This window comes from Mobula hypostoma, chromosome 1, assembly GCF_963921235.1.
Source record: "Mobula hypostoma chromosome 1, sMobHyp1.1, whole genome shotgun sequence".
In the NCBI taxonomy this organism is placed as follows: domain Eukaryota; kingdom Metazoa; phylum Chordata; class Chondrichthyes; order Myliobatiformes; family Myliobatidae; genus Mobula; species Mobula hypostoma.
This window is the reverse complement of record NC_086097.1, coordinates 17,833,280-17,855,985: the sequence shown is the minus strand read 5'-3', so window position 1 is coordinate 17,855,985 and position 22,706 is coordinate 17,833,280. Positions and strand designations below refer to the sequence as shown.

The following is a 22,706-nucleotide window of genomic DNA, read 5'->3' as shown; positions in this document are numbered from 1 at the left end:
AAAGATTATGAGAGAAAACTGGCAGAGAACATAAAAACGGACTGTAAAAGCTTTTATAGATATGTAAAAAGGAAAAGACTGATAAAGACAAATGTAGGTCCCCTGCAGACAGAAACAGGTGAATTGATTATGGGGAGCAAGGACATGGCAGACCAATTGAATAATTACTTTGGTTCTGTCTTCACTAAGGAGGACATAAATAATCTTCCAGAAATAGTACGGGACAGAGGGTCCAGTGAGATGGAGGAACTGAGTGAAATACATGTTAGTAGGGAAGTGGTGTTAGGTAAATTGAAGGGATTGAAGGCAGATAAATCCCCAGGGCCAGATGGTCTGCATCCTAGAGTGCTTAAGGAAGTAGCCCAAGAAATAGTGGATGCATTAGTGATAATTTTTCAAAACTCGTTAGATTCTGGACTAGTTCCTGAGGATGGAGGGTGGCTAATGTAACCCCACTTTTTAAAAAAGGAGGGAGAGAGAAACCGGGGAATTATAGGCTGGTTAGCCTAACGTCGGTGGTGGGGAAACTGCTGGAGTCAGTTATCAAGGATGTGATAACAGCACATTTGGAAAGCGGTGAAATGATCGGACAAAGTCAGCATGGATTTGTGAAAGGAAAATCATGTCTGACGAATCTCATAGAATTTTTTGAGGATGTAACTAGTAGAGTGGATAGGGGAGAACCAGTGGATGTGGTATATTTGGATTTTCAAAAGGCTTTTGACAAGGTCCCACACAGGAGATTAGTGGGCAAACTTAAAGCACACGGTATTGGGGGTAAGGTATTGGTGTGGGTGGAGAATTGGTTAGCAGACAGGAAGCAAAGAGTGGGAATAAACGGGACCTTTTCAGAATGGCAGGCGGTAACTAGTGGGGTACCGCAAGGCTCAGTGCTGGGACCCCAGTTGTTTACAATATATATTAATGACTTGGATGAGGGAATTAAATGCAGCATCTCCAAGTTTGCGGATGACACGAAGCTGGGTGGCAGTGTTAGCAGTGAGGAGGATGCTAAGAGGATGCAGGGTGACTTGGATAGGTTGGGTGAGTGGGCAAACTCATGGCAGATGCAATTTAATGTGGATAAATGTGAAGTTATCCACTTTGGTGGCAAAAATAGGAAAACAGATTATTATCTGAATGGTGGCCGATTAGGAAAAGGGGAGGTGCAACGAGACCTGGGTGTCATTATACACCAGTCATTGAAAGTGGGCATGCAGGTACAGCAGGCGGTGAAAAAGGCGAACGTTATGCTGGCATTTATAGCGAGAGGATTCGAGTACAGGAGCAGGGAGGTACTACTGCAGTTGTACAAGGCCTTGGTGAGACCACACCTGGAGTATTGTGTGCAGTTTTGGTCTCCTAATCTGAGGAAAGACATCTTTGCCATAGAGGGAGTACAAAGAAGGTTCACCAGATTGATTCCTGGGATAGCAGGTCTTTCATATGAAGAAAGACTGGATGAACTGGGCTTGTACTCGTTGGAATTTAGAAGATTGAGGGGGGATCTGATTGAAACGTATAAGATCCTAAAGGGATTGGACAGGCTAGATGCGGGAAGATTGTTCCCGATGTTGGGGAGGTCCAGAACGAGGGGTCACAGTTTGAGGATAGAGGGGAAGCCTTTTAGGACCGAGATTAGGAAAAACTTCTTCACACAGAGAGTGGTGAATCTGTGGAATTCTCTGCCACAGCAAACTGTTGAGGCCAGTTCATTGGCTATGTTTAAGAGGGAGTTAGATATGGCCCTTGTGGCTACAGGGGTCAGGGGGTATGGAGGGAAGGCTGGGGTGGGGTTCTGAGTTGGATGATCAGCCATGATCATAATAAATGGCGGTGCAGGCTCGAAGGGCCGAATGGCCTACTCCTGCACCTATTTTCTATGTTTCTATATTACAATCTGTATTGTATACTTTAATACCAAAATAAAGTTACCAATATTTTTCATGATTCTTACCAATACATTGTTCTGCTTCAGGTAAATGTGTAAACCCTGTCTGACATCTACATATATAGGATCCATCTGTATTTATGCATTGTCCACCTGAGCAATTAGTCTCCTCGTGGCATTCATCCACATCTGTAGGTTAAATAGAGCATAAAAAGAAAAAGCAAATAATTAGTGGATAGATAAAAATTAAATTTCTTACATAAATTGAAGAGAAGGAAAACTATGGGCATATAATCTTGAAATAATCAAGAGTCCTTGCAGATCTGCTTAGTCAAAGTCAAGTTTATTATGATGCACAAGTGCAATGAAAAGTTTACTTGCAGCAGGATCACAGGCACATGGCATCAAAAAGCAGCCTTCACAAGAAACATATATATACACTTTTTATAGGAAAATACAATTAGAACAAAAAATATAAAGTTCATTTTAGCATGAAATGGTCAAAGTGGTTATGATGTTGCTCAAGAACTGAATGGTTGAGGGAGGTGGCAGTTCTTGAACGCGATGGTGTGGGACTTCAGGCTTCTGTACCTCCTGTCCACCAGTCATCATCATTATGTGTCGTGTTATATGATGTGGATGAACATGATCTTCCATCTGTTTTTAGTTTGGGAAGCTCTAATAAGCTCTTCAAATCTTTTTCCTGTCCATCCCTTGATGTAACTCATGAATGTCATGTGCTGTCAACTGCAACTTTTTCTTCCATCAATATTTCCTGTCACTGCAAAATGTTCAAGGTTCTCTTTCATCAGTACACTAGTAGCTGTGAGAAAATGGCAAGTGTTGGATGGTTTGATCTTTGCTGATAGAGGTTGTCTTTTTGAGGCAGTGTCTCCTGTAGATACTACTGATGATGGGGAGGGATGTGCCTGTCCTGTATTGGACTGAGTCCATGACTCTCTGCAGCTTTAGTACCTGTGCATTTAAATTGCCATAGCAGACCATGATGAAGCCAGTCAGAATACTTTTAACAATACACCTGTAGAAGTTTGTTAGAGTATAACAACAAGCAGAACTCCTTTGGTCTCCTCAGGGAAGCACACCAGCATCTGTACTTTCTTATGATTGCATGTTATGATTGCTGGGCCTAGGACAGATCATCTGATATTAGCACCAAAGAATTTAAAGCTGCTAACTCTCTCAGCTGCTGCCATGCTTCCTTCTCTTGAAGCCAAAAATCAGCTTGTTAGTTTGCTGATGTCAAGCAAGAGGATAGGTGACATCTCTTGCTCCAGTAAGTTCATTCATCACCACCTGTGATTCAGATTTCAGATTTGAAGATAGCATTGGAGCTGTGCTTAGCCACACAGTCATGAGTGGATAAGCATGGTCATATTTCAATTAATGAAGAGTAGAAAGTAAAGAAACCATGAAAAAAAGAAAAAAGTACAATGGATGCTCTTTCTGGACTCCCAGATAAATAATTCCTAGTTCTTCCTTGTTTACCTCTATTAGCAATTACCGGGTTCATTTCTGCCCTTCAATTCTCCATGAACAACTTCATTCTTCCAAAGCTTACTGTAAATCTCCCAGTACTTGTGCAAGGGTATCTGCTCTCATATACTGCACCTGGTGTGACCTTAATTTATCTTAAATTTGTACGCTCTTTTTCAGTCTCTTTTCACACAGGATTCAAATTTGGTTACAAGCTTATGTTACTTAGTCAAATATTTTTTTGAATGTTCATATGCACATTATCAACTGCATTACTCTCAACCAGTTTATTATCTTATTCACAATTTGTTCTTACAATTTTGTACTGTTTCTGGTTTGTTATTTTATGCTTGTCAAAGTGTACCTTTTTTGAAATAGATCCACACCACTATACCATTGATGTCTGGAAATTATTAGTCGCCAGTTTCCTTTCATAATTCATCTTTTCCTTCCAAATGACCATCTTGGTTTCCTCCTGCAAGTTTTTGAGAACTCCCCCAATCCTCTATCTTCCCACTAGCTCTGGTTTCCTTATGAAAGTCGCCAGTTTCCTTTCATAGGATGCAGCAATGAGTTCAGACGTGCAAAGGCTCAATGATGTTAAAATCTTAGATATTAACATCCAAGCACAATTTTATTTGTTTTGGCTTTGGAGGGAAATGTGTTTTTACGATATATTTTTATGCCAAAACTTTATTTATTTTACACCATTTTAAAGATTGGGAGAGAATTATTTACTGGGAGAGAGTTAATGATATCAATGAATCTGCAGTACTATATAAAATTGTGCTTGGATGTTAATATCTAAGGTTTTAACATCATTGAGCCTTTGCACATCTGAACTCATTGCTGCATCCTTAACCATCCAATGATTCTCCATCTAAGTAACTTAAATAATCATTAATCACTCATTATTGTTAGCCCTTTTGAGAAAGTGGCTCAATTGTTACACACTGAAATTCTATATTTATAAACCTCTTCAACAATATTTGTGTATCAAAGGAATGGTGATATTTGTTGAATATTTATAACTACATTCATTGATAAATATCTGCTGTGGATACATTCTTGTCTTCAGTGTGCTACTTACTCATATTGCCTTGCAGCTTACAAAACACAGGAAAATAAAATAAGATGAAGTGCTTTGCAATCTGACTGTGACTTTTCCATGCATATTTCTTCAGTTTTCCACAAGTGGATCCAGTTAACACCAGTTGAGGCAGCACTTAGTTTCAATTGTAACAATTAAATTTTACAGTGTGGTATGATACACAAAATAATGTTTGGAGTCAGACATCCAAATTTCTATGAATACAACTTAAATCCATGAAACTGTAATAAAATAAAGAAGACACTGCCCCATATGCCTTCCCAGTTTATTTTATTTATCTTTAATGAATAAATTTCAGAATTGGCAATTGATAATTAGTTTATTATTATCACAGGTACCAAGATATTGTGAAATTCTATTTTACCGGCCAGCCATACAGATCTTTCATAGCACGAGTTCAACGAGGTAGTACAAGCAAAAAGCAATAACAGAATGCAGCCTAAAGTGTTACAATTACAGAAAGAGTTATTGCAAACCGACAATAAGGAGCAAGTGCCATGACAAGGTAGAAAGATGAAGTCTTGACTTCACAATATCATACAAATGAATCACATAAAAATGGATCAGCCATGATGAAATGGCAGAGCAGACTCAGTGGGCCAAATGGCCTATTTCTGCTCCAATATCTAATGGACCTATGGTGTTGTACACAAGGTTGATTCAAGAATCTTATAATAGCAAGATAGGAGCTGTCCTTGAGCTTGGTGATGCAAGATTTCAAACTGCTGTATTTTCTGCCTGGTGCAAGGAGAGAGAAAAGGGAATGTCTGGAATGAGAGAAGTCTTTGATTATGTTGGCCGCTTCTCTGAGGCAGCATGAAGTGCAGACATATTCCTTGGAGAGGGGTTTTGTTTTTGTGATGGGCTGAGCTGTATACAATTCTCTGCAATTTCTTGTGGTCTTGGGTAGAACAATTGTAATACCAAGCTGTGATGCATTCAGATAGGATGCTTTCCATGGTGTATCAATAGATGGTGAGGGTCAATGGGTACATGCCAAGTTTCCTTAGTCTTCTGAGGTGCACATTCTTGGCTGCAGCATCTACTTGGGTGGACCAAGACAAGCTATTGATAGAATTTTGGACATTGTTTTGTGCATCATACTGCACTGGAAAATATGTTGAAATGTAACATTTTGTTGGCAAATATGAAGTTGCTGGAGAGCAAGATTGAGGATCTGAGGGCAAGACTGCTGGATCAAAGAGAACTGAAAGTGTGTTCCATTGTATGCTTGATTGTAACGTGGCTTTCTCCAGGCATGCCAGATACAGTGATCAAACCCATAGCCTTCTCAATTTACAGAATGGACCTAACTGCTGAGTCGGGAAAGGCAAAAGGATGAGGTGTGTGTTTTATGATAAACTCTCGTTGGTGCTCCGATGTGGTGGTTTGTCAAACTCTTATTTCCCTGAACTTGAACACCTAACAGTCAAATATCATCTGTTCTATTTACCGAGGGAGTTCTCCTCCGTAAGCCTGACTGCAATTTACATACCACCAACAGCCGACTATAATCAAGCGCTCGGGATATTATGTGAAACCGCCTTCAAACAAGGAATAGTCCATCCCAAAGCATTTCAAATCATAGTCGGAGACTTCAACCAGGCTTGTTTGAAGAAATCCCTACCTAATTACCATCAGCATATAACCTGTAGTCCCTGAGGTCCCAACATACTGGACTACTGTTATACTAAGATAAGAAGTGCCTAACATCCCTTGCCCAGACTGCATTTTGGTAAACCAGATCACTTGGCTGGCCTTCTTCTGCATGCAAACAGGCAGAGGCTAAAGAGCAAAGCTCCAGAGATTAGGACGACAAAGAGGTTGTCGCGAGAGGCAGAGGAATGGCTATGGGATTGCTTCGAGTCAGTGGACTGAGCCGTGTTCAAGCACACATCTAGGGTTCTGAATGAATACACCACTGTTGTCACGGACTTTATTAAAACAGCTGTAGGTGAGTGTGTCCCCAATAAATCATTCAGAGTCTTCCCAATTAGAAGCTCTGGATGAACCATGAGATCTGAAATCTGCTGAGAGCCAGATGAGAGTCTGGTTACCAGGAAAGTTACAAGAGGACCAGGTACGATCTCTCTGAAGCAACTGGGGAGACAGAGGCGGAGAGGGTTAGCAACTTTAAATTCTTCAGTGATCTTATTTTAGTGGACCTGTTCTGGGCCCAACACATAAGAGCAATTATGAAGGAAGTGTGGCAGCACCTCTACTTCCTTAAGAGTTTGCAGAGATTCAGCATGATATCCAAAACACTGACAAACTTCTATAGATGTGTGGTGGAGAGTATATTGACTGGCTGCATCACAGCCTGATATGGAAACACTAATGCCCTTGAACGGATAATTTCTACAAAAAGTAATGGATATGGCTCAGTCCATCACAAGTAAAGCTCTCCCCACCTTTGAGCACATCTACATGAACCACTATCACAGGAAAGTACCATCCATCATCAGGGACCCCCACCTCCCAGGATATGCTCTCTTCTCACTCCTGCCATCAGGAGGAAGGTGCAAGAGCCTTAGGTCTCGCACACCAGGTTTAGGAGCAGTTAGTCCCCCTCAACCATCAGGATCTTGAACAAAGGGGATAACTTTACTCAATTTCACTTGCCCTATCATTGAAATGTTCCCACAACCAATGGACTCACTTTTAAGCACTCTTCATTTCAGCTTCTTTATATTTATTGCTTATTTATTTATATTATTGTTTCTTCTTTTTGCATTTGCAGTGTGTTGCCTTCTGCACTCCAGATGAAAGCCCTAGTTTGGCAGTCACTCATTGATTCTGTTACATAGTACTTACTATTCTAAAGATTTGTTGAGTATACCCACAGGAACATGAATCTCAGGGTTGTATATCGCGATACACTTTGATAATAAATTTACTTTGAACTTTGATCTAAAAGTCAGTTTATTTTCTACTGCTCAAATATGATTCAGTTGAGCATATTAAATACCTTGTTTTCTAATCATCATACTTGAATTTTATGTTCCATCAGGTAGTTAACAAAGTGTAAGAATGTAAGAAATAGGAGAAGGGGGAGGCTAAACTGTTTATCACTTTTGGAGACAAGCCACCAAATTGCTATGACTGCAATTCTGGGAAAAATACTAAATTCCAATTAGTTTATAAAAACTTTTCACTTGTCTACAGATTAGCAGATTATGACTTTCATGAAAAACTAACCATTTTAAAGTAAGTTTCAACCCAAAACATATTTTTTAAAATTTCATAACTTGATAATTTCCATTGACAAAGATGTCCAAACAAAAGCCTGGAAATGTGACATAGTTTGAGGTGGAAAAATTATCTTGCTGTAACATAGTATCCAAGATATGATAACTTGGCTAATTGACAGTACACTCAGTGCACATACATCTAGCCAGAGAACTATCCAACATTGTTTATTCAAGGCGCTTCTGGCAATCTCTTCACTTCTAAAATTACATTACATTAATTACCTCATAAAATTGTAGAGTCTAAGCTGCTCTGAGCTAATGTTCTGTAATGGCAATGGATGTGTATCTGCTGTCCTCATTTATTGCAGAAAATACTGTTTTCTTTATAATCATATTTTTACTATAATCCTAAAGGTTTTACTAATTACATCAATTTTTTACTGAGGTTTAAAAGGGTCTGAAATTTCATTTCCACTCTATATACGTTGTAAGTTTCAAAGTTCAAAGTAAATTCATTATCAAAGTATGTACATGTAGGTACTACCCTGAGATTAATTTTCTTGCAAGCATTCCCAGTAGAACAAAAAATACAATAGAAGCAATGAAAAACTACACAAATAGACTGACAAGCAACCAATGTGCAAAAAGAAAAACTGTGCAAGTACAAAAAATAAATAATTAAGTAAATAAATACTGAGAGTATGAGCTGTAAAGTCCTTAAAAGTGAGTCCATGGGTTGCATTCAGTGATCAGTTCAATTTTGTAGAAAGTGAAGTTATCCATCTTGGTTCAGAAGCCTGATGGTTGAGAGGTAAACTGTTCCTGAACTTGGTATATGGTAACTCCAGTACCTACTTCCTGGTGGTAGCAGCGAGAAGAGAGCATGACACACAAAATGCTGGAGGAACTCAGCAGGCCAGGCAGAATCTATGAAAAAGAGTAAACAGTCGCCATTTTGGGCCGAAATCATTCATCAGAAGAAAGCACGACCTGGATGGTAGGGGTCCTTGATAATGGATGTTGTTTTATTGCAACAACACTCTTTGTAGATGTGCTCAAAGGTGAGGAGGAGTTTTCCTGTAATGGACTGGGCTGTATTCACTTTTTGTCAATTCAACATCACAGGCCTGGATGGAGGAACTCACTAGGTCGGTAGCATCAATAGAAATTATAAACAGTCAATGTTTTGGGCTGAGGTCTTTCAGCAGGACTGGAAAGTAAGGGGGAAGATGCCAAAATAAGAAGGTCAGGAGGGGAAGGAGAACAAGCTAGGTGGTGAGAGGTGAAGGCAGTTAGGAGGGGAGGGGGTAATGAAGTAAGAAGCTGGGAAGTGATAGGTGGAAAAGGCAAAGGGCCATTCCAACCTGAGAGTGCACAGAAGAAGAGGCTACGGACCGACATGTTGGAATACGAATGGGGACAGGAATTAAAATAGTTGGCTATCTGGAAATTCTGCTTTTTGTGGATGGAACTGAGGTGCTGACAAAGTGTTTCCCCAATCTACATCAAGTCTCACCAATATAGAGGCTGCATCGAGAGCACTGGATACAACAGATAACCCCAAAAGTTTCGCAGGTGAAGTGTTGTCCCACCTGGAAGGACTGTTTGGGACTCTGAATGGAGGTGAAGGAAGAGATGAATGGTTATGTGCAGCATTTTGGCCACTTGCAAGGATAAGTGCCATGATGAATATTAGTGGGGAGGGACGAATGGACAAGGGAATCATGGAGGAAGCGATACCAGTATACCAGTAGAAAGCAGAGAGTCGGTGGGGGGGGGAGGGGGGAGTAAAGATGCACTTGGTGGTAGAATCCCATTGTAGATGGCAGACGTTGCAGAGAATGGTATGTCAGATGCGGAGGCTCATTGGGTGGTTAATGAGAACAAGAGGAACTCTATCCTGTTAAGGCAGCAGTAAGATGGACTTAACACCGATAACCGGGAAATGGAGACGATGCAGGTGTGGAGAAAGGGCAACTCTATTCTTTAAAGAAGGAGGATATTAGTTATGTCCCTGAAGACTTTCCTATTCTTGGGCATTGGCCATGATGCAACCAATCAGGGTACTCTCCGTTGTTCATCTATAGAAGTTAGTCGAAATTTTAGATGACATGCCAAATCTAGGCAAACCTATAAGAAAGTAGAGATGCTGCCATGCCTTCCTTGTAATGGCATTTATGTACTGGTCCTAGGACAGATCCTCTGACATGATAATGCCCAGAAATTAAAAGTTACTGACCCTCTCTACCTCTGATCCCATAATGAACTCTGGCTCATAGACCTTCAATTTCTTCCTCCTGTAATCAATAATCAGCACTTTGTTTTTGCTGAAGTAGAATGAGATGTTGTTGTTATGGTACCACTCAATTAGATTTTCAAATCTCCCACCTATATGTCAATTCATCACCATCTTTGATTTGGCCAACAACAGTGGTGTCATCAGCAAATTTAAATGCAGTGTTGGAGTTATACTTAGCCTCACAGTCCTAAGTATAAAGCAAGCAGAGCAGGACTAAACTCACAGCCTTGTGATGCACCTATGTTGATGGTGACTTTGGAGGAGATGTTGTTGCCAATCCAAACAGACTGGGGTCTTCAAGTGAGGAAATCAAGTACCCAATGGCAAAAGAAGATATCAAGGCTTAGGTCTTGGAGATTAGTGGTTAGTTTTGAGGGTATGATAGTGTTGAATGCAGAGAATATACTACATGAAGCTTAACCAATCCACAACAGCTTCTATGTTCAATTTGAACTATCTGCTGTCTATTCTTACCTAAATCTATCAGCACACAATCTCTATTCCCTACTCCTTCCCTTCAAATGCATCACTTCTATTCAGTACCATTGTTCGCTATATTAGCAAGTTTCATGTTCTCAAGATTCTTCTGAATTCCTTGGCATCTGGTTTATATAGATGCCCTCTAGTATTGCTCCCTCATAAATGGAAGCTTTCTTTGTGTATCACTCTATTGAAACCTATCAGCATGTTAAAAGCCTCTGTTAGGTACTGGTTTAACCACCTGTTGCTTAAGAAAGATATCAGGCTATTCATTTTTTCCTGATATGTATTCTTTCAAATTTGTGGCTTTGCACTCACTCTATTGGCCGTTTTCTTTTTATAATATGGCAACTAGGACTGTGCAGAGTATTCCAAGAGAGCTCTAACCAAAATTCCATAAGATTTAACACAACTTACCCACCTTTATTTTGAACCCTCTAGCAACAAAACCAAACGCTTGGTTTAGATCATAAGACCATAAGCTATAGGAGCAGAATTAAGTCATTTGGCTCATCGAGTCTGCCCTGCCATTTCATCATGGTTGAGCCATTTTTCCTCTCATCCCCAATCTCCTGCCATATAACCATATCCTTTCATTCACTGACCAATCAAGAATCTATCAAACTCTGCCTTAAATATACGTAAAGACTTGGACTCCACAGCTGCCAGTGGCAATGAATTGCACAGATTCACCACTTGCTAGCTAATGAGATGTCCTCATCTCCATTCTAAGAGGACACCCCTCTATTGTGAGGCTGTGTCCTCTGGTCTTAGACTCTCCCAATCTCCCATCCTCTCCACATCCACTCTATCAAAGCCTTTCACCATATGGTAGGTTTCAATGAGGTCACCATTCTTTCTTCTGAATTCCAGCAAACACAGGCTCAGAGCCATTAAACGTTCTTCATATGACAAACCGTTTAATCCTGGAAACATTTTTGTGAATCTTCATTGAACGCTCTCCAATTTCAGCACATCCTTTATAAGATAAGGGGCTCAAAACTGCTTACAATACTCCCAGTGAGGCCTCAACAGTGCTTTATAAAGTCTCAACATTCCATCCCTCCTTTTATATTCTAGTGCAATAAATTGAAATAAATGCTAACATCACGTTTGCCTTCCTCACTGCAGACTCAACCTACAAATTAATCTTTAAGGAATCCTGCACAAGGACTTCAAAATCCAGTTGCGCCTCAGATTTTTGTATTTTCTCTCCATTTAGAAAATAATCAACCTTTTCATTTATTCTACCAAAGTGCATGACCATACGCTTCCCAACACTGTAGTCCATCTGTTACTTCTTTGCCCATTCTCCTAATCTAAGTCCATCTATAGCCTCTCTACTTCCTCAAAACTGCTTGACCCTCCACCTATCTTCATATTGTCTGTAAACTTTGCAACAAAGCCATCAATTCCATCATCAAAATCATTGACATATAACGTAAAAAAATTCGGTCCCAACAAAGACTCCTGTAGTTCACAACTAGCCACCAGCAGCCAACCAGAAAAACTCCCTTTATTCCCTCTTCTGTCAATCGGCCACTGCTTTATCCATGCTTTCCTGTAATAACATGGGATCATAGCTTGTTAAGCAGCCTCATGTATGGCACTCTGTCAAAGGCTTTCTGAAAAGCCAAGTACTCAATGTCAAGCGATGCTGCTTTGTCAATACAGCTTGTTATTTCTTCATAGAATTCCAACAGAATTGTCAAGCTAAATATTTCCTTGAGGAAACCATGCTAACTACGGCCTATTTTTATCATGTGCCTCTAATTACCATGAGAACTCATCCTTAAAATCTTCCCAACCACTGAGGTTGGACTAACTGGCCTATAGTTTCTTTTTTTCTTCCTTTCTCCCTTCCTGAAGAGTGGAGTAACAATTGCAATTTTCCAGTCTTCCAGAACCATTCCAGAATGTAGTGATTCTTGAAAGATCACCACTAATGCCTTCACAATCTCTTCAGCCAGCTTTTTCAGAACCCTGGTGTGTACACCATCCGGTCCAGGTGACTTATTTACCTTCACACCTTTCTGCTTTCCAAAAATCTTCACCCTAGTAATGGTAATGTCATACACTTCAGGACCCCTGACACTTGGAACTTCCAGCATAGTGCTACTGTCTTCCACAGTGAAGAATGATGAAAAATACTTATTCAGTTCGTGTGCCATTTCCTTGTCCCCCATTACTACCTCTCCAGCATTGTATTCCAGCAATCCAATATCCATTCTTTTCTCTTTTTTTACACTTTATGTATCTGGAGAAACTTTGGTATCCTCTTTAATATTATTGGCTAACTTACTTGGATATTCTATCTTTACCTTCTTAATGATTTTTCTAGTTGTCTTCTGTTGGTATTTAAAATCTTTCTAATCTTCTAACTTCCCACTTATTTTGCTCTATTATTTGCCCTCTCTTTGGCTTTTATGTTGGCATTGACTTCCCTTGTTAGCCATGGTTGTGTCATCTTACCTTTAGAATACTTCCTTTTTGGGATGTATATATCCTATGTCTTCTGAATTGCTTCCAGATTTTCCAGCCATTGCTGCTGTGCCATCATCCTTGTCAGTGTTCTTTTCTAATAAATTCTGGCCAAATCCTCTCTCAAGCCTCTTTAATTCCCTTTACTCCACTGTAATAGTGATACATCTGTCTTTAGCTTCTCCTCAAATTTCAGGGTGAAGACCATTATATTATGATCACTTGCCCCTAAGAGCTTTTTTTTTACCTTAAGTTCTCAAATCAATTCAGGTTCATTGCACAACACCCAATCTAGAATAGCTCATCCCCTGGTGGACTCAACCCCAAGCTGCTCTAAAAAGCCATCTCATAAGCATTCTGGAGATCCACCCTCTTGGAGTCCCACACCAACTTGATTTTCCCAATCTACCTTCATATTGAAATCCCCCATGACTATTGTAACATTGCTCTTTTGGCATGCATTTTTTTATGTCCCATTTTAACTTGCAGACAATGTACTTCCTACTGTTTGGGGGACTGTATATACCTCCCTTCAAGGTCTTTTTACCCTTGCAGTTCCTTAGCTGTATCCACAACACCTTCCGACCCTATGTCATCTCTTCCAATGACTTAATTTAATTTTTTACCAACAGAGCCATGCCAACCCCTTTGCCTTCCTGCCTATCCTTTCAAAACAATGTGTAACCTTGGACATTATGCTTCTAGCTATACTCTTCTTTTAGCCATGATTCAGTGATGCCTACAACATCGTATATGCCAATCTGCAACTGTGCTGCAAGTTCACCTTATTTCGTATACTGTGCACATTCAAATGTACCACCTTTATTCCTGTATTCACCCTTTTCAGTTTTGTCCACCTTTTACATTGCAACTCATCTCATTAACTGCAACTTTGCCCTATCAACAGCTTCTCCTTGTTAGCAGTTTCACTACACATTGCCTCTGTTTGTAACCCACCTACCTCATCTTCAGCACGCCCGCTCTGGTTCCCATCCCTCTGCCAAATTAGTTTAAACCCACTCGGACAACTCTGGTCAACCTGCCTCCAAGGATATTGGACCCCCTCTGGTTCAGGTGTATCCTGTCCCATTTGTATAGGTCATACCTTCCCTAGAAGAGATCCCAATGATCCATACATCTAAACCCCTTCCCCTGCCCCAGTTCCTCAGCCATACATTCACCTGCCAAATCATCCCATTCTTAACCTCATTGGTACATGACACAGGCAGCAATCCAGAGATTACTACCCTAGAGATCCTGTTTCTCAGCTATCTACCTAGCTCCCTAAAATCTCTCTTCAGGACCTCCTCACCTTGTCAACCTATGTCACTGGTGCCATTACGTACCAAGACTTCTTTCTGGCTGCTCACACTTACACTTGAAAATGCCATGGACACAATCCGAGACATCTCTGATCCTGACGCTAGGGAGGCAACATACCATCTGGGTGTCTCTATCACACTCACAGAAACTCGTCTCTATTCCTCTGACTGAAGAATCTCATATCAACACTGTAGTCCTCTTCACCTCTATACTCTTCTGAACCATAGTAACTTACTCAGTACCAGCAACCCAGTCACTATGGCTCCCCCCAAGCAATAGTATCTAAAATTATATACTTATTATTGAGGGGAACAGCCTTAGGTGTACACTGCACTGGCTGTGTCTTTCCCCTACTTCTCTTGAATATCACCCAGTTACCTGTCTCCTGCAACTCTGGGGTGAGTACCTTCCTGTAGCTGCTATCTATCACCTCCTCATTCTCCCGTATGAGTCAAAGGTCATCGAGCTGCATCTCCAGTTCCTTAACACGTTCTCTTAGGACCAGTAGCTTGGTACACCTGGTGCAGATGTGTTTACCTTCAGTCTCCCAGACTTCCCACGTCCCACACATGGTACAAAACACTGCCCCTGGAGCCATTCCCACTATATTATGCACAAGCAGGTGAGGAATAAACAAATATGAATACAGAGAGAGTAAATTACAAGATAATTTATTTCACCCAAACCTGATCTTGCCTAAGCCACCCTAAAGACCGGCACACTCACAAGAATGGCCGGTCTGCTTGCACCTGCGTTACTTGTTTTTCCCCTTGCTAATGAATCCCTCTTGTTGATTGGTTGCTCAGCAACTCAGAGAAACTGCCGCAAAACTCTGCTTTTAAAATTTCACTCGCTGCCCTGATTAAAAAGAAGCTCTTTTCACGCTCCCCGGGTGTGGACTGTCCAACTCAGAGAAACCTGGCTCGAAGCTCTGCTTTTTAAATCTTGAATGTGGACCTGACTGAAAGATAGCTCTTTTTACACAATACCTCTTGCTGACTGGTCGCTCCTCAACTCAAGAGAAACCTCTGCGAAACTCTGCCTTTGAAATCGTGATTGCTATCCGGATTAAAAAGTAACTCTTTTTATGCATGCCTGGTATGGATTGTTCAACTTTTGTGACCTTGCTAATCTATTCTATTTAAACCATGTCAAATTCAACTTCTTCCAAATCTGTTGACCACATTTTTGTTCTTTTCCATGATTATCACTGAGTCTATTGTGATATTCACACTAGTACCGGGGTACTTGCCTACTTTCACTTCTCGATGGATCCAGTTCATTCTTTACTATTAGATTGAATAGCGAATTCCCCACTAATGAATTCTCTACAAATTGGGTTAGACTGGATTCCTATACACCTTATAGGAATTTTACTTCCTTATTCCTGTTGTCCATTTAAAAATGATGCAGTTGACTTTCTTGAATTTGTCTCCATATTTCACTTGCCACACAATTTTCTTTATTAGATCATCTGCAGGATGCAGCAATTAGTGCCAATGATCCTTTTTAGATTTTATCTGGATCAATATGGATTCTATTTTTGCTTTCATTGTAGCTGCTAATAAATAGTATTATTTCACCTACTCTTCATCCTTTCTCCTTTTCCTAAATGGATTGCATTCAGAAGCTAGTATACTTCAGTTCAAGGGGTCAACTGAAATTGTGTGCTAACAGTAATGCAGTCGATTGGGTCAAAGATTTAATCAAACTTAACATTTGGAAAGATGAGAAGGAAAAAGACCAGAAGAAAATGGTGCGTTACCTAAATTCATAAGAAAAATATTAAAAATGTAAGGTAGTAATGAAGAAATATGAAAATAATGAAACAAAACACATATTAAATCAATGTTACTGAAAGTGCAATTAAGCCAATCTATTTAGATCCTTTCCAAATATATACAATCTTGTTTCAGACTTCTGGCTGAACTTGTTAAGAAAATATTCTTTTTCTATTAGAAGACAGGGTGGTCTGTATTAGAACAGCAGCTGCTGGAGGTAAATCGATTTTAAGGAATCAAACAAGTCTGTTTTATATGATAAAGACTGATTTTTCATTTTCAAAGATATTTTTTTTTTTACTTAATACATGAGAAATGCAAGCTGGCATGGGAAATCAATGCTCATGGATGATCTAACCCAGACCTCAACTCCATTTTTCTACTTATTCTTTGTAATTGTTGAGCATATTATAGTTTAAAAAATACTTTGCGTCAGCCTTCCTACACTCAACAACTCAACCTTTATAGGTTTCTGGGGTAAATAATTCTAAAGATTCACAATCCAAGAAGTAGGATTCGCTCTTTGCCATAAGGTTGATCCCTTACATTGAAACAATGTCCCCTGTTCTAGATTCTGGTATGAAGAAAAATTTACACTCCCAAGGTTACAGTAACCTCTCTGTACTGTCTCTAGTGTAAATTCATCTTCATTAAATAAAGAAACCCAAACAGTTTGTAGTGGGTCACCAACCACCTCACTACCATCCACATTCAGCACATAATTCTCCATAACTTCCGCCATCTCCAACAGGATCCCATCACCAAGCATACCTTTCCCATTCCCCCCCCCCACACTTTCTGTAGGAATCGCTCCCTACGCAACTCACTTACCCGTTTGTCCCCCCACACTGATCTCCCTGCTAGCACTTATCCTTGCAAGCAGAACAAGTGCTACACCTGCCCCTCCACCTCCTCCATCACTACCATTCAGTACCTCAAACAGTCCTTCCAGGTGAGGCAACACTTCACCTGCAAGTCTGCGGGAGTCATCTACTGTATCCAGTGCTCCCGGTGTGGCCTCCTGTATATCAGTGAGACCCGCCATAGATTGGGGGACAGTTTCGCCAAGCACCTTTACTCTATCTGAAACAAAAAGCGGGATCTCCCGGTGGCCACCCATTCCAATTTTACTTCCCATCCCCATTCTGACATGACCTTTTCTACTGCCAGGATGAGACTACAATCAGGATGGAGGAGCAACACTTAATATTCCGTCTGGGTAGCCTCCAACCTGATGGCATGAACACCAATTTCTCGAACTTCTGGTAAATGCCACACCTCCCCCTTCACCATTCCCCATTCCCATTTCCCTTTCTCACTTTATCTTCTAACTTGTCCATTATCTTCTGCTGGTGCTCCTCCCCCTTTCCTTTCCTTCCATGGTCTTCTGTCCTCTATCAGACTCAATTTCTCCAGCCCTTTATCTTGTTCACCAATCAACTTCCCAGTTCTTTACTTCATCCCCTTCCCTTTTCTTGCTTTCACCTATCACCTGCCCTCTTGTGCTTCTTCCTTCCCACCCCCACCTTCCTACTCTGACTTCTCCCCTTCCTTTCCAGTCCAGCTGAAGGGGCTCAACCCAAAACGTCAACTGTTTACTCTTTTCTATAGATGCTGCCTGGCCTGTTGATTTCCTCCAGCATTGTGTGTGTGTTGCTGTTGACATAGACGTCAAACAACAATAGAACCTCTGAAGCACACCATTAGTCATGGCCCCCCAGTTTGAGAAACAACCTCCCACTGTCATTCTCTGTTTCCATCCTTTCCCTTTACAGTCCTTCATAAATAAAAGCACAACATTTGCCACCTTCCAGTCTTCCAGCACCTCACCCATGATTAACAATGATGCAAATATCTCAACTAGGGCACTTCCAGATTCTTCTCTACCTCTGCACAGCGTGCATTAAGATACCTGAGGCTTCAGAGATTGCCTATCTTCATACATTTTTAGATGTCCAGCACATCCAATACTGTATGCAGACTATCTGCAAGATATCCTCATTAACTATAACTAGTTCCAAAGTCATCATGTCATGTCTCACCGATTTTTATCAATGCACCATACGGAACATCTTATCTGGATGCATCACAGCTTGGTATGGCAACTGCTCAGCACAGGACTACAAAAACTGCAGAGAATCACAGACACAACTCAACATACTATGGGAAGTGGCCTCCCTTCCATGGACTCTGTCTCTATTTCTTAAGGCTCCAGTAAAGCAGCCAGCATAATCGGAGAACCTACCCACTCAGATATTCTCTTTTCCTTCCTTGTCATTGCAGCAGAACATACAAAACCCCTAAAAGCATACACAGGCTCAACGCCAGCTTCTTTTGATCGGCCAAATAGCCTAGCTCTGCTGCTATATCTTATGGTCTATCCTGTAACTTTAATATATTGAATGGACTCTTGAACTCATGATCTACTCCATTGTGACGGTGCACATTACTAAACACCTGCACTGCACTTTTGCTGTACTGTACCATTTTATTCTGCAGTCTGTTATACCTTGTACTACCTCAATGCACTGTTGTAATGACATTTTTCACTGTAACTCAGTACATGTGACAACAATAAACCAATTTACCCATTTATTTAAAGGTAAAACCAGAGGATAAACATTCATTGAGATCCTTGCCCATCTCCTGTGACTCCATACATAGATATCCACTTCGTCTCCAAGGGGTCCCAAATTACTCTTTTTTTGTTTAATGCATTTAATTCATTAAGAATCTGTTAGATTCTCCTTAATCTTCTAAATATATCCCATGTCTCCTTTCTCGCTCTGCTGATTTCCATCTAGAGAATACTCCTGTATCCCCTATACACATCCAGGGCTTCACATCTTCCCATGCTTCTTTTTACCAGACCAAGATCTCAATATCTCTTGTCATTGAGGGTTCCTTACCCCTGCTAGCCTTGCCCTTCACTCTCAACAGGAACATTGCAAGCTTGATTTTACTTTTAAAAGCCTTCCACTTGACAGAGATCTCTTTACCTGCAAGCAACCAGCTCCAATAAATCTTTGCCAGCTTGTATTTAATACCATCAAAATTGACCTGGCCCCAACTTAGAACTTTGAATATGTGAACCAGTCATCGCTCTCCATAACTAGTTTTAAAAATAATAGAAATATGGCTACTGGTTCCAAAGTGCTCTCCCACTTTAACGTCTGCCACTTTCCCTATTACCAAAGAGTAGAACAAGCTTTGTCTTTGCCCTGGTAGGGCAGGATCAAATGCATTATCACTGAATTATGTGATGTGATATATGTTGCTTGGTTCTCTATATATTGCTTGAGGGAAATTTCCTGAACATACTGATAAATTCCATCCCCGTTAAATTCTTAACACTATGGCAGTCCCAATCAATGTTAAGATAGTTTAAATCCCCAGCTGTGACAAACTGAGTCTTACAGCTCTCCACAATCTCCCTGCATTTTTGTTCCTCTAATTCGTGTTGATTCTTTTGGGCCTATAGTAGAACCCCAGCAAGGTGACCATCCTCTTCTTATTTCTCAGCTCCATCTACAAAGCTTCACTGGATGAATCCTCATTAATTTCATTTCTGACTATTACTGTGATATTTCCCCAAATCAAAAATTAATTTCATCTTGATTGTCTAAGTCAAACTACTTCTCACTGCTGCATTACCCACATCCTTATCAACAGGGTGACAATACAGGAGATGGAATATTTAGCTTCTAAAATGCCAAACATCACCTAGCACTGCTCCTCCACCCTCCCCTCTTCTTGATTACCAAAACAGCCAAAAAACACTTGTTCAACATTCAGTTAGTTTACGAATCATGTACATTACATTTAGTAGGCATTTTAGTAGCGGACATTGACATAGGTCTTACCTTCACAGCCTGTTCCATCAGGAGTAGTGGTATAGCCCTGAGCACAAAGGCAGTAATAAGAGCCTCCTTCATTGTTTATACATTCTCCATTGGGTCCACAAATATCCTTAGTCAAGCATTCATTAATATCTGTGGAGCATAATGTAGTAGGTGTAACAGTACAGGGGAGTTCAGGAGCAAAAATAGCTGAAAAGACCCTCAAAATTGACTAAATTGAAATGGTTCATTACACATTACAAACCTACTATTAATTGCTTTAAACTAAATAGGTGAGGGAAGAGATTTGGTAAGGTGAAACTAAGGTGAGTTACAGTTAAAGGATCAGCAAATACTAAAGGGTAGTCATAATCATAGACACTATAGCTTATCTTTCTCAGATGGTAGACTTACTTTTGTAGTTCCCACTCATTTTTTTGCCCACTTTCTTTAATAAAGGTACAAACTTCAACATTCAAAAATAAAGGTACAACATCCATTACCAGCACCTCACCCCGGCTAACAATGATACAGAATAGATTATGATAACCAGAGTATGTCTAAGTACACAAAAAAATAAAATTACATCAGCACTTAGAGTCAGAGTTGAGAAAATGATAAAGAAAAACTAAAACTGCAGGTGACTTATCTCAATTGAGGAATTGACGACACAAACAGAAATACCGTACACCCTAAATGCTTACAACTTCGCTGGGACATAACTACAGATTGTCCAGACAATTGAATATCATACACCAATGCACTCTCAATTTTTTATGTATGTTACAAAGTACAATAATAAAGTTTTCATTGAACTAGGTAGGATTAAAAGGAACATTGGAAACAAGCCTGCGGAAAGTTTCAAAGAAGTGTGGGCAACAAATCCACTCGAGTTTAAAGGGAGTGTGGTACAAGGATCAAAGGAAGTGTGTGAAATGTGGGGAATGGAACATGGGATCATGGACCTCCGATGTGAAAATGAGTTTGAGAATAGGGCTCCAATATGTAAAGAGTGAATAAAACCCTGTGAGTTTTTTTAAAACAAAGCACAAGTCCAAGGTTCTGGTTCAAGAAGGGTTGAGAGTCAGTACCCAGTGACCCACATGCCAAAGCACTGGGATTATCAAATTGTTGGATAGCAAATTACTGGAGTTTTGCCATAATTGGAAATTACCTATATATCCAGGCTAAGATTTCATTTGGAATATTCGTCTGGCTCTCCTACACAGGGAAGAATATAATTTCAATGAAATGCAATGAAAGTTCACCAGATTGATTCCCAGGATGGTGGAGAGTGTTGTAATCAGGCTGTAAGAGAGAGATTTAGTAAACTGCGCATAAACTCAGAGGTGTTTAGAAGAATCAGATGAAACATGCACCATTTTTAGGAGGCTAATCAGAAAGTGAATATTTGGAATCAGCTTGACAGGAAATGACTGGATCCACCACAATCATAATGGATGGCAGAGTAGGCTTGAGGGACCACTTGTTTACTCTTGTTCACTCTTGTTCCTTTATATGTTCCTACGTTTTTATGTAATCTAATAGTAAAACCCAATACCTATTTTCTGTATCAAGCTCACCACACTGAGCCTCATGTTTATGTTTGATGTTTGCCTTGTTGAAAAAAATACTTCAACTTCAAACAAACTGTTTTGAACATAGTTCTCAGAATGCAATATTATCGACAGTAACATTTTAATTAACTCTTTCTACTTTACAGTACCATTATTCATTTCATTAATTTTAAAAGAAGCATTTGCATTGACTTCTTAATTTGATTTGAAATGAATTTACAGAATAGGATCTATTCTAATAAAGACATAGAGCATTACATCAGAGAAACAGGCTCTTCAGCCCATCTAGTCCATACTGAACTATTAATCTGCCTAGTTCAATCGACCTGCACCTGGACCATAGCTCTCCATACTCCTCCCATTCATGTACTCATCCAAACTTCTCTTAAATGTTGAAATTGAACCTGCATCCATCACTTCCTCCGGCAGATATGGCGGCAGATATTTAGTATTCTGCTTTGATCTCATGTCAATAAAATATTGTTTATTCAATATTTACACTATTTATTGAAATGTTGCTTTCTAATTTCCCAGAATTAGGTGAGGTAAAATTCAATATCTGAACAGCTCCCATTTTTAACTTTCTATTTAACTGACTTATTAGAATGGAAGAGAAAATATTACCAGTTATATAATGAGAAGTCTATTGTCTATCTCCTATTAAAGTTGAATTCAGCCTTTAAGAATTTAAATTGTGTAAAACCTGGAGCATTGTAACCTTCTGCAAATGTTTGCTTTCCATTCATAGTGAGTGTTAGTGATTTTCTAGGAGAGTATGCTCTCCATAGTAATAACAACATTGCAATACTATTGGCACATTCACAACTTACCTTATGATATATACTTTTTGCAATTTATTTCTATACGACAAAAACTAACTCAAAATATTTGAAGGTTTGTCCTTAGTTAACTACTGGAGTTTATCCACAACATTATGATCCTAACCCTTTGTCCTAAGTAATTTTCCAGATTCATTCATAACTAGATTTAGAATGTTATCTTATTTTTAATATTGCATACATAATGACATTAGTCAGAAATACACATAAAACTGCACTAAATGTTTAATACTGTATTTGATCATCATTATTATTAGGTTCTTGTTTACAGCAATCTTGACCATGCATCATTGCTTTGGATTTCATGTGCTAATTTATTAGAATTAATTCTAAAAAACAATGATTGATGGTTTCAAGGAACCTTTAGTTAAGATCAATTAAAATTTACTACTTACGACCT

The 22,706-nt window shown here is 39.7% G+C and overlaps 1 protein-coding gene across 4 annotated transcripts in view; it reads right to left on the bottom strand.

The window, feature by feature from the left end:
• The window catches only part of LOC134344379 (latent-transforming growth factor beta-binding protein 2-like), a 510,939-nt gene that overhangs the window by 109,959 nt on the left and 378,274 nt on the right, over positions 1-22,706 (bottom strand). For 3 of the 4 annotated variants that reach the window (XM_063044071.1, XM_063044078.1, XM_063044097.1), the window contains 2 exons: positions 19,915-20,043; positions 1,958-2,080 (listed from right to left, as the gene is read on the bottom strand). In XM_063044071.1, coding sequence (XP_062900141.1) covers positions 1,958-2,080; positions 19,915-20,043 — 252 coding nt within the window. The remainder of the gene's footprint in view (positions 1-1,957; positions 2,081-19,914; positions 20,044-22,706) is intronic. The other variant, XM_063044088.1, reaches the window with a different exon arrangement.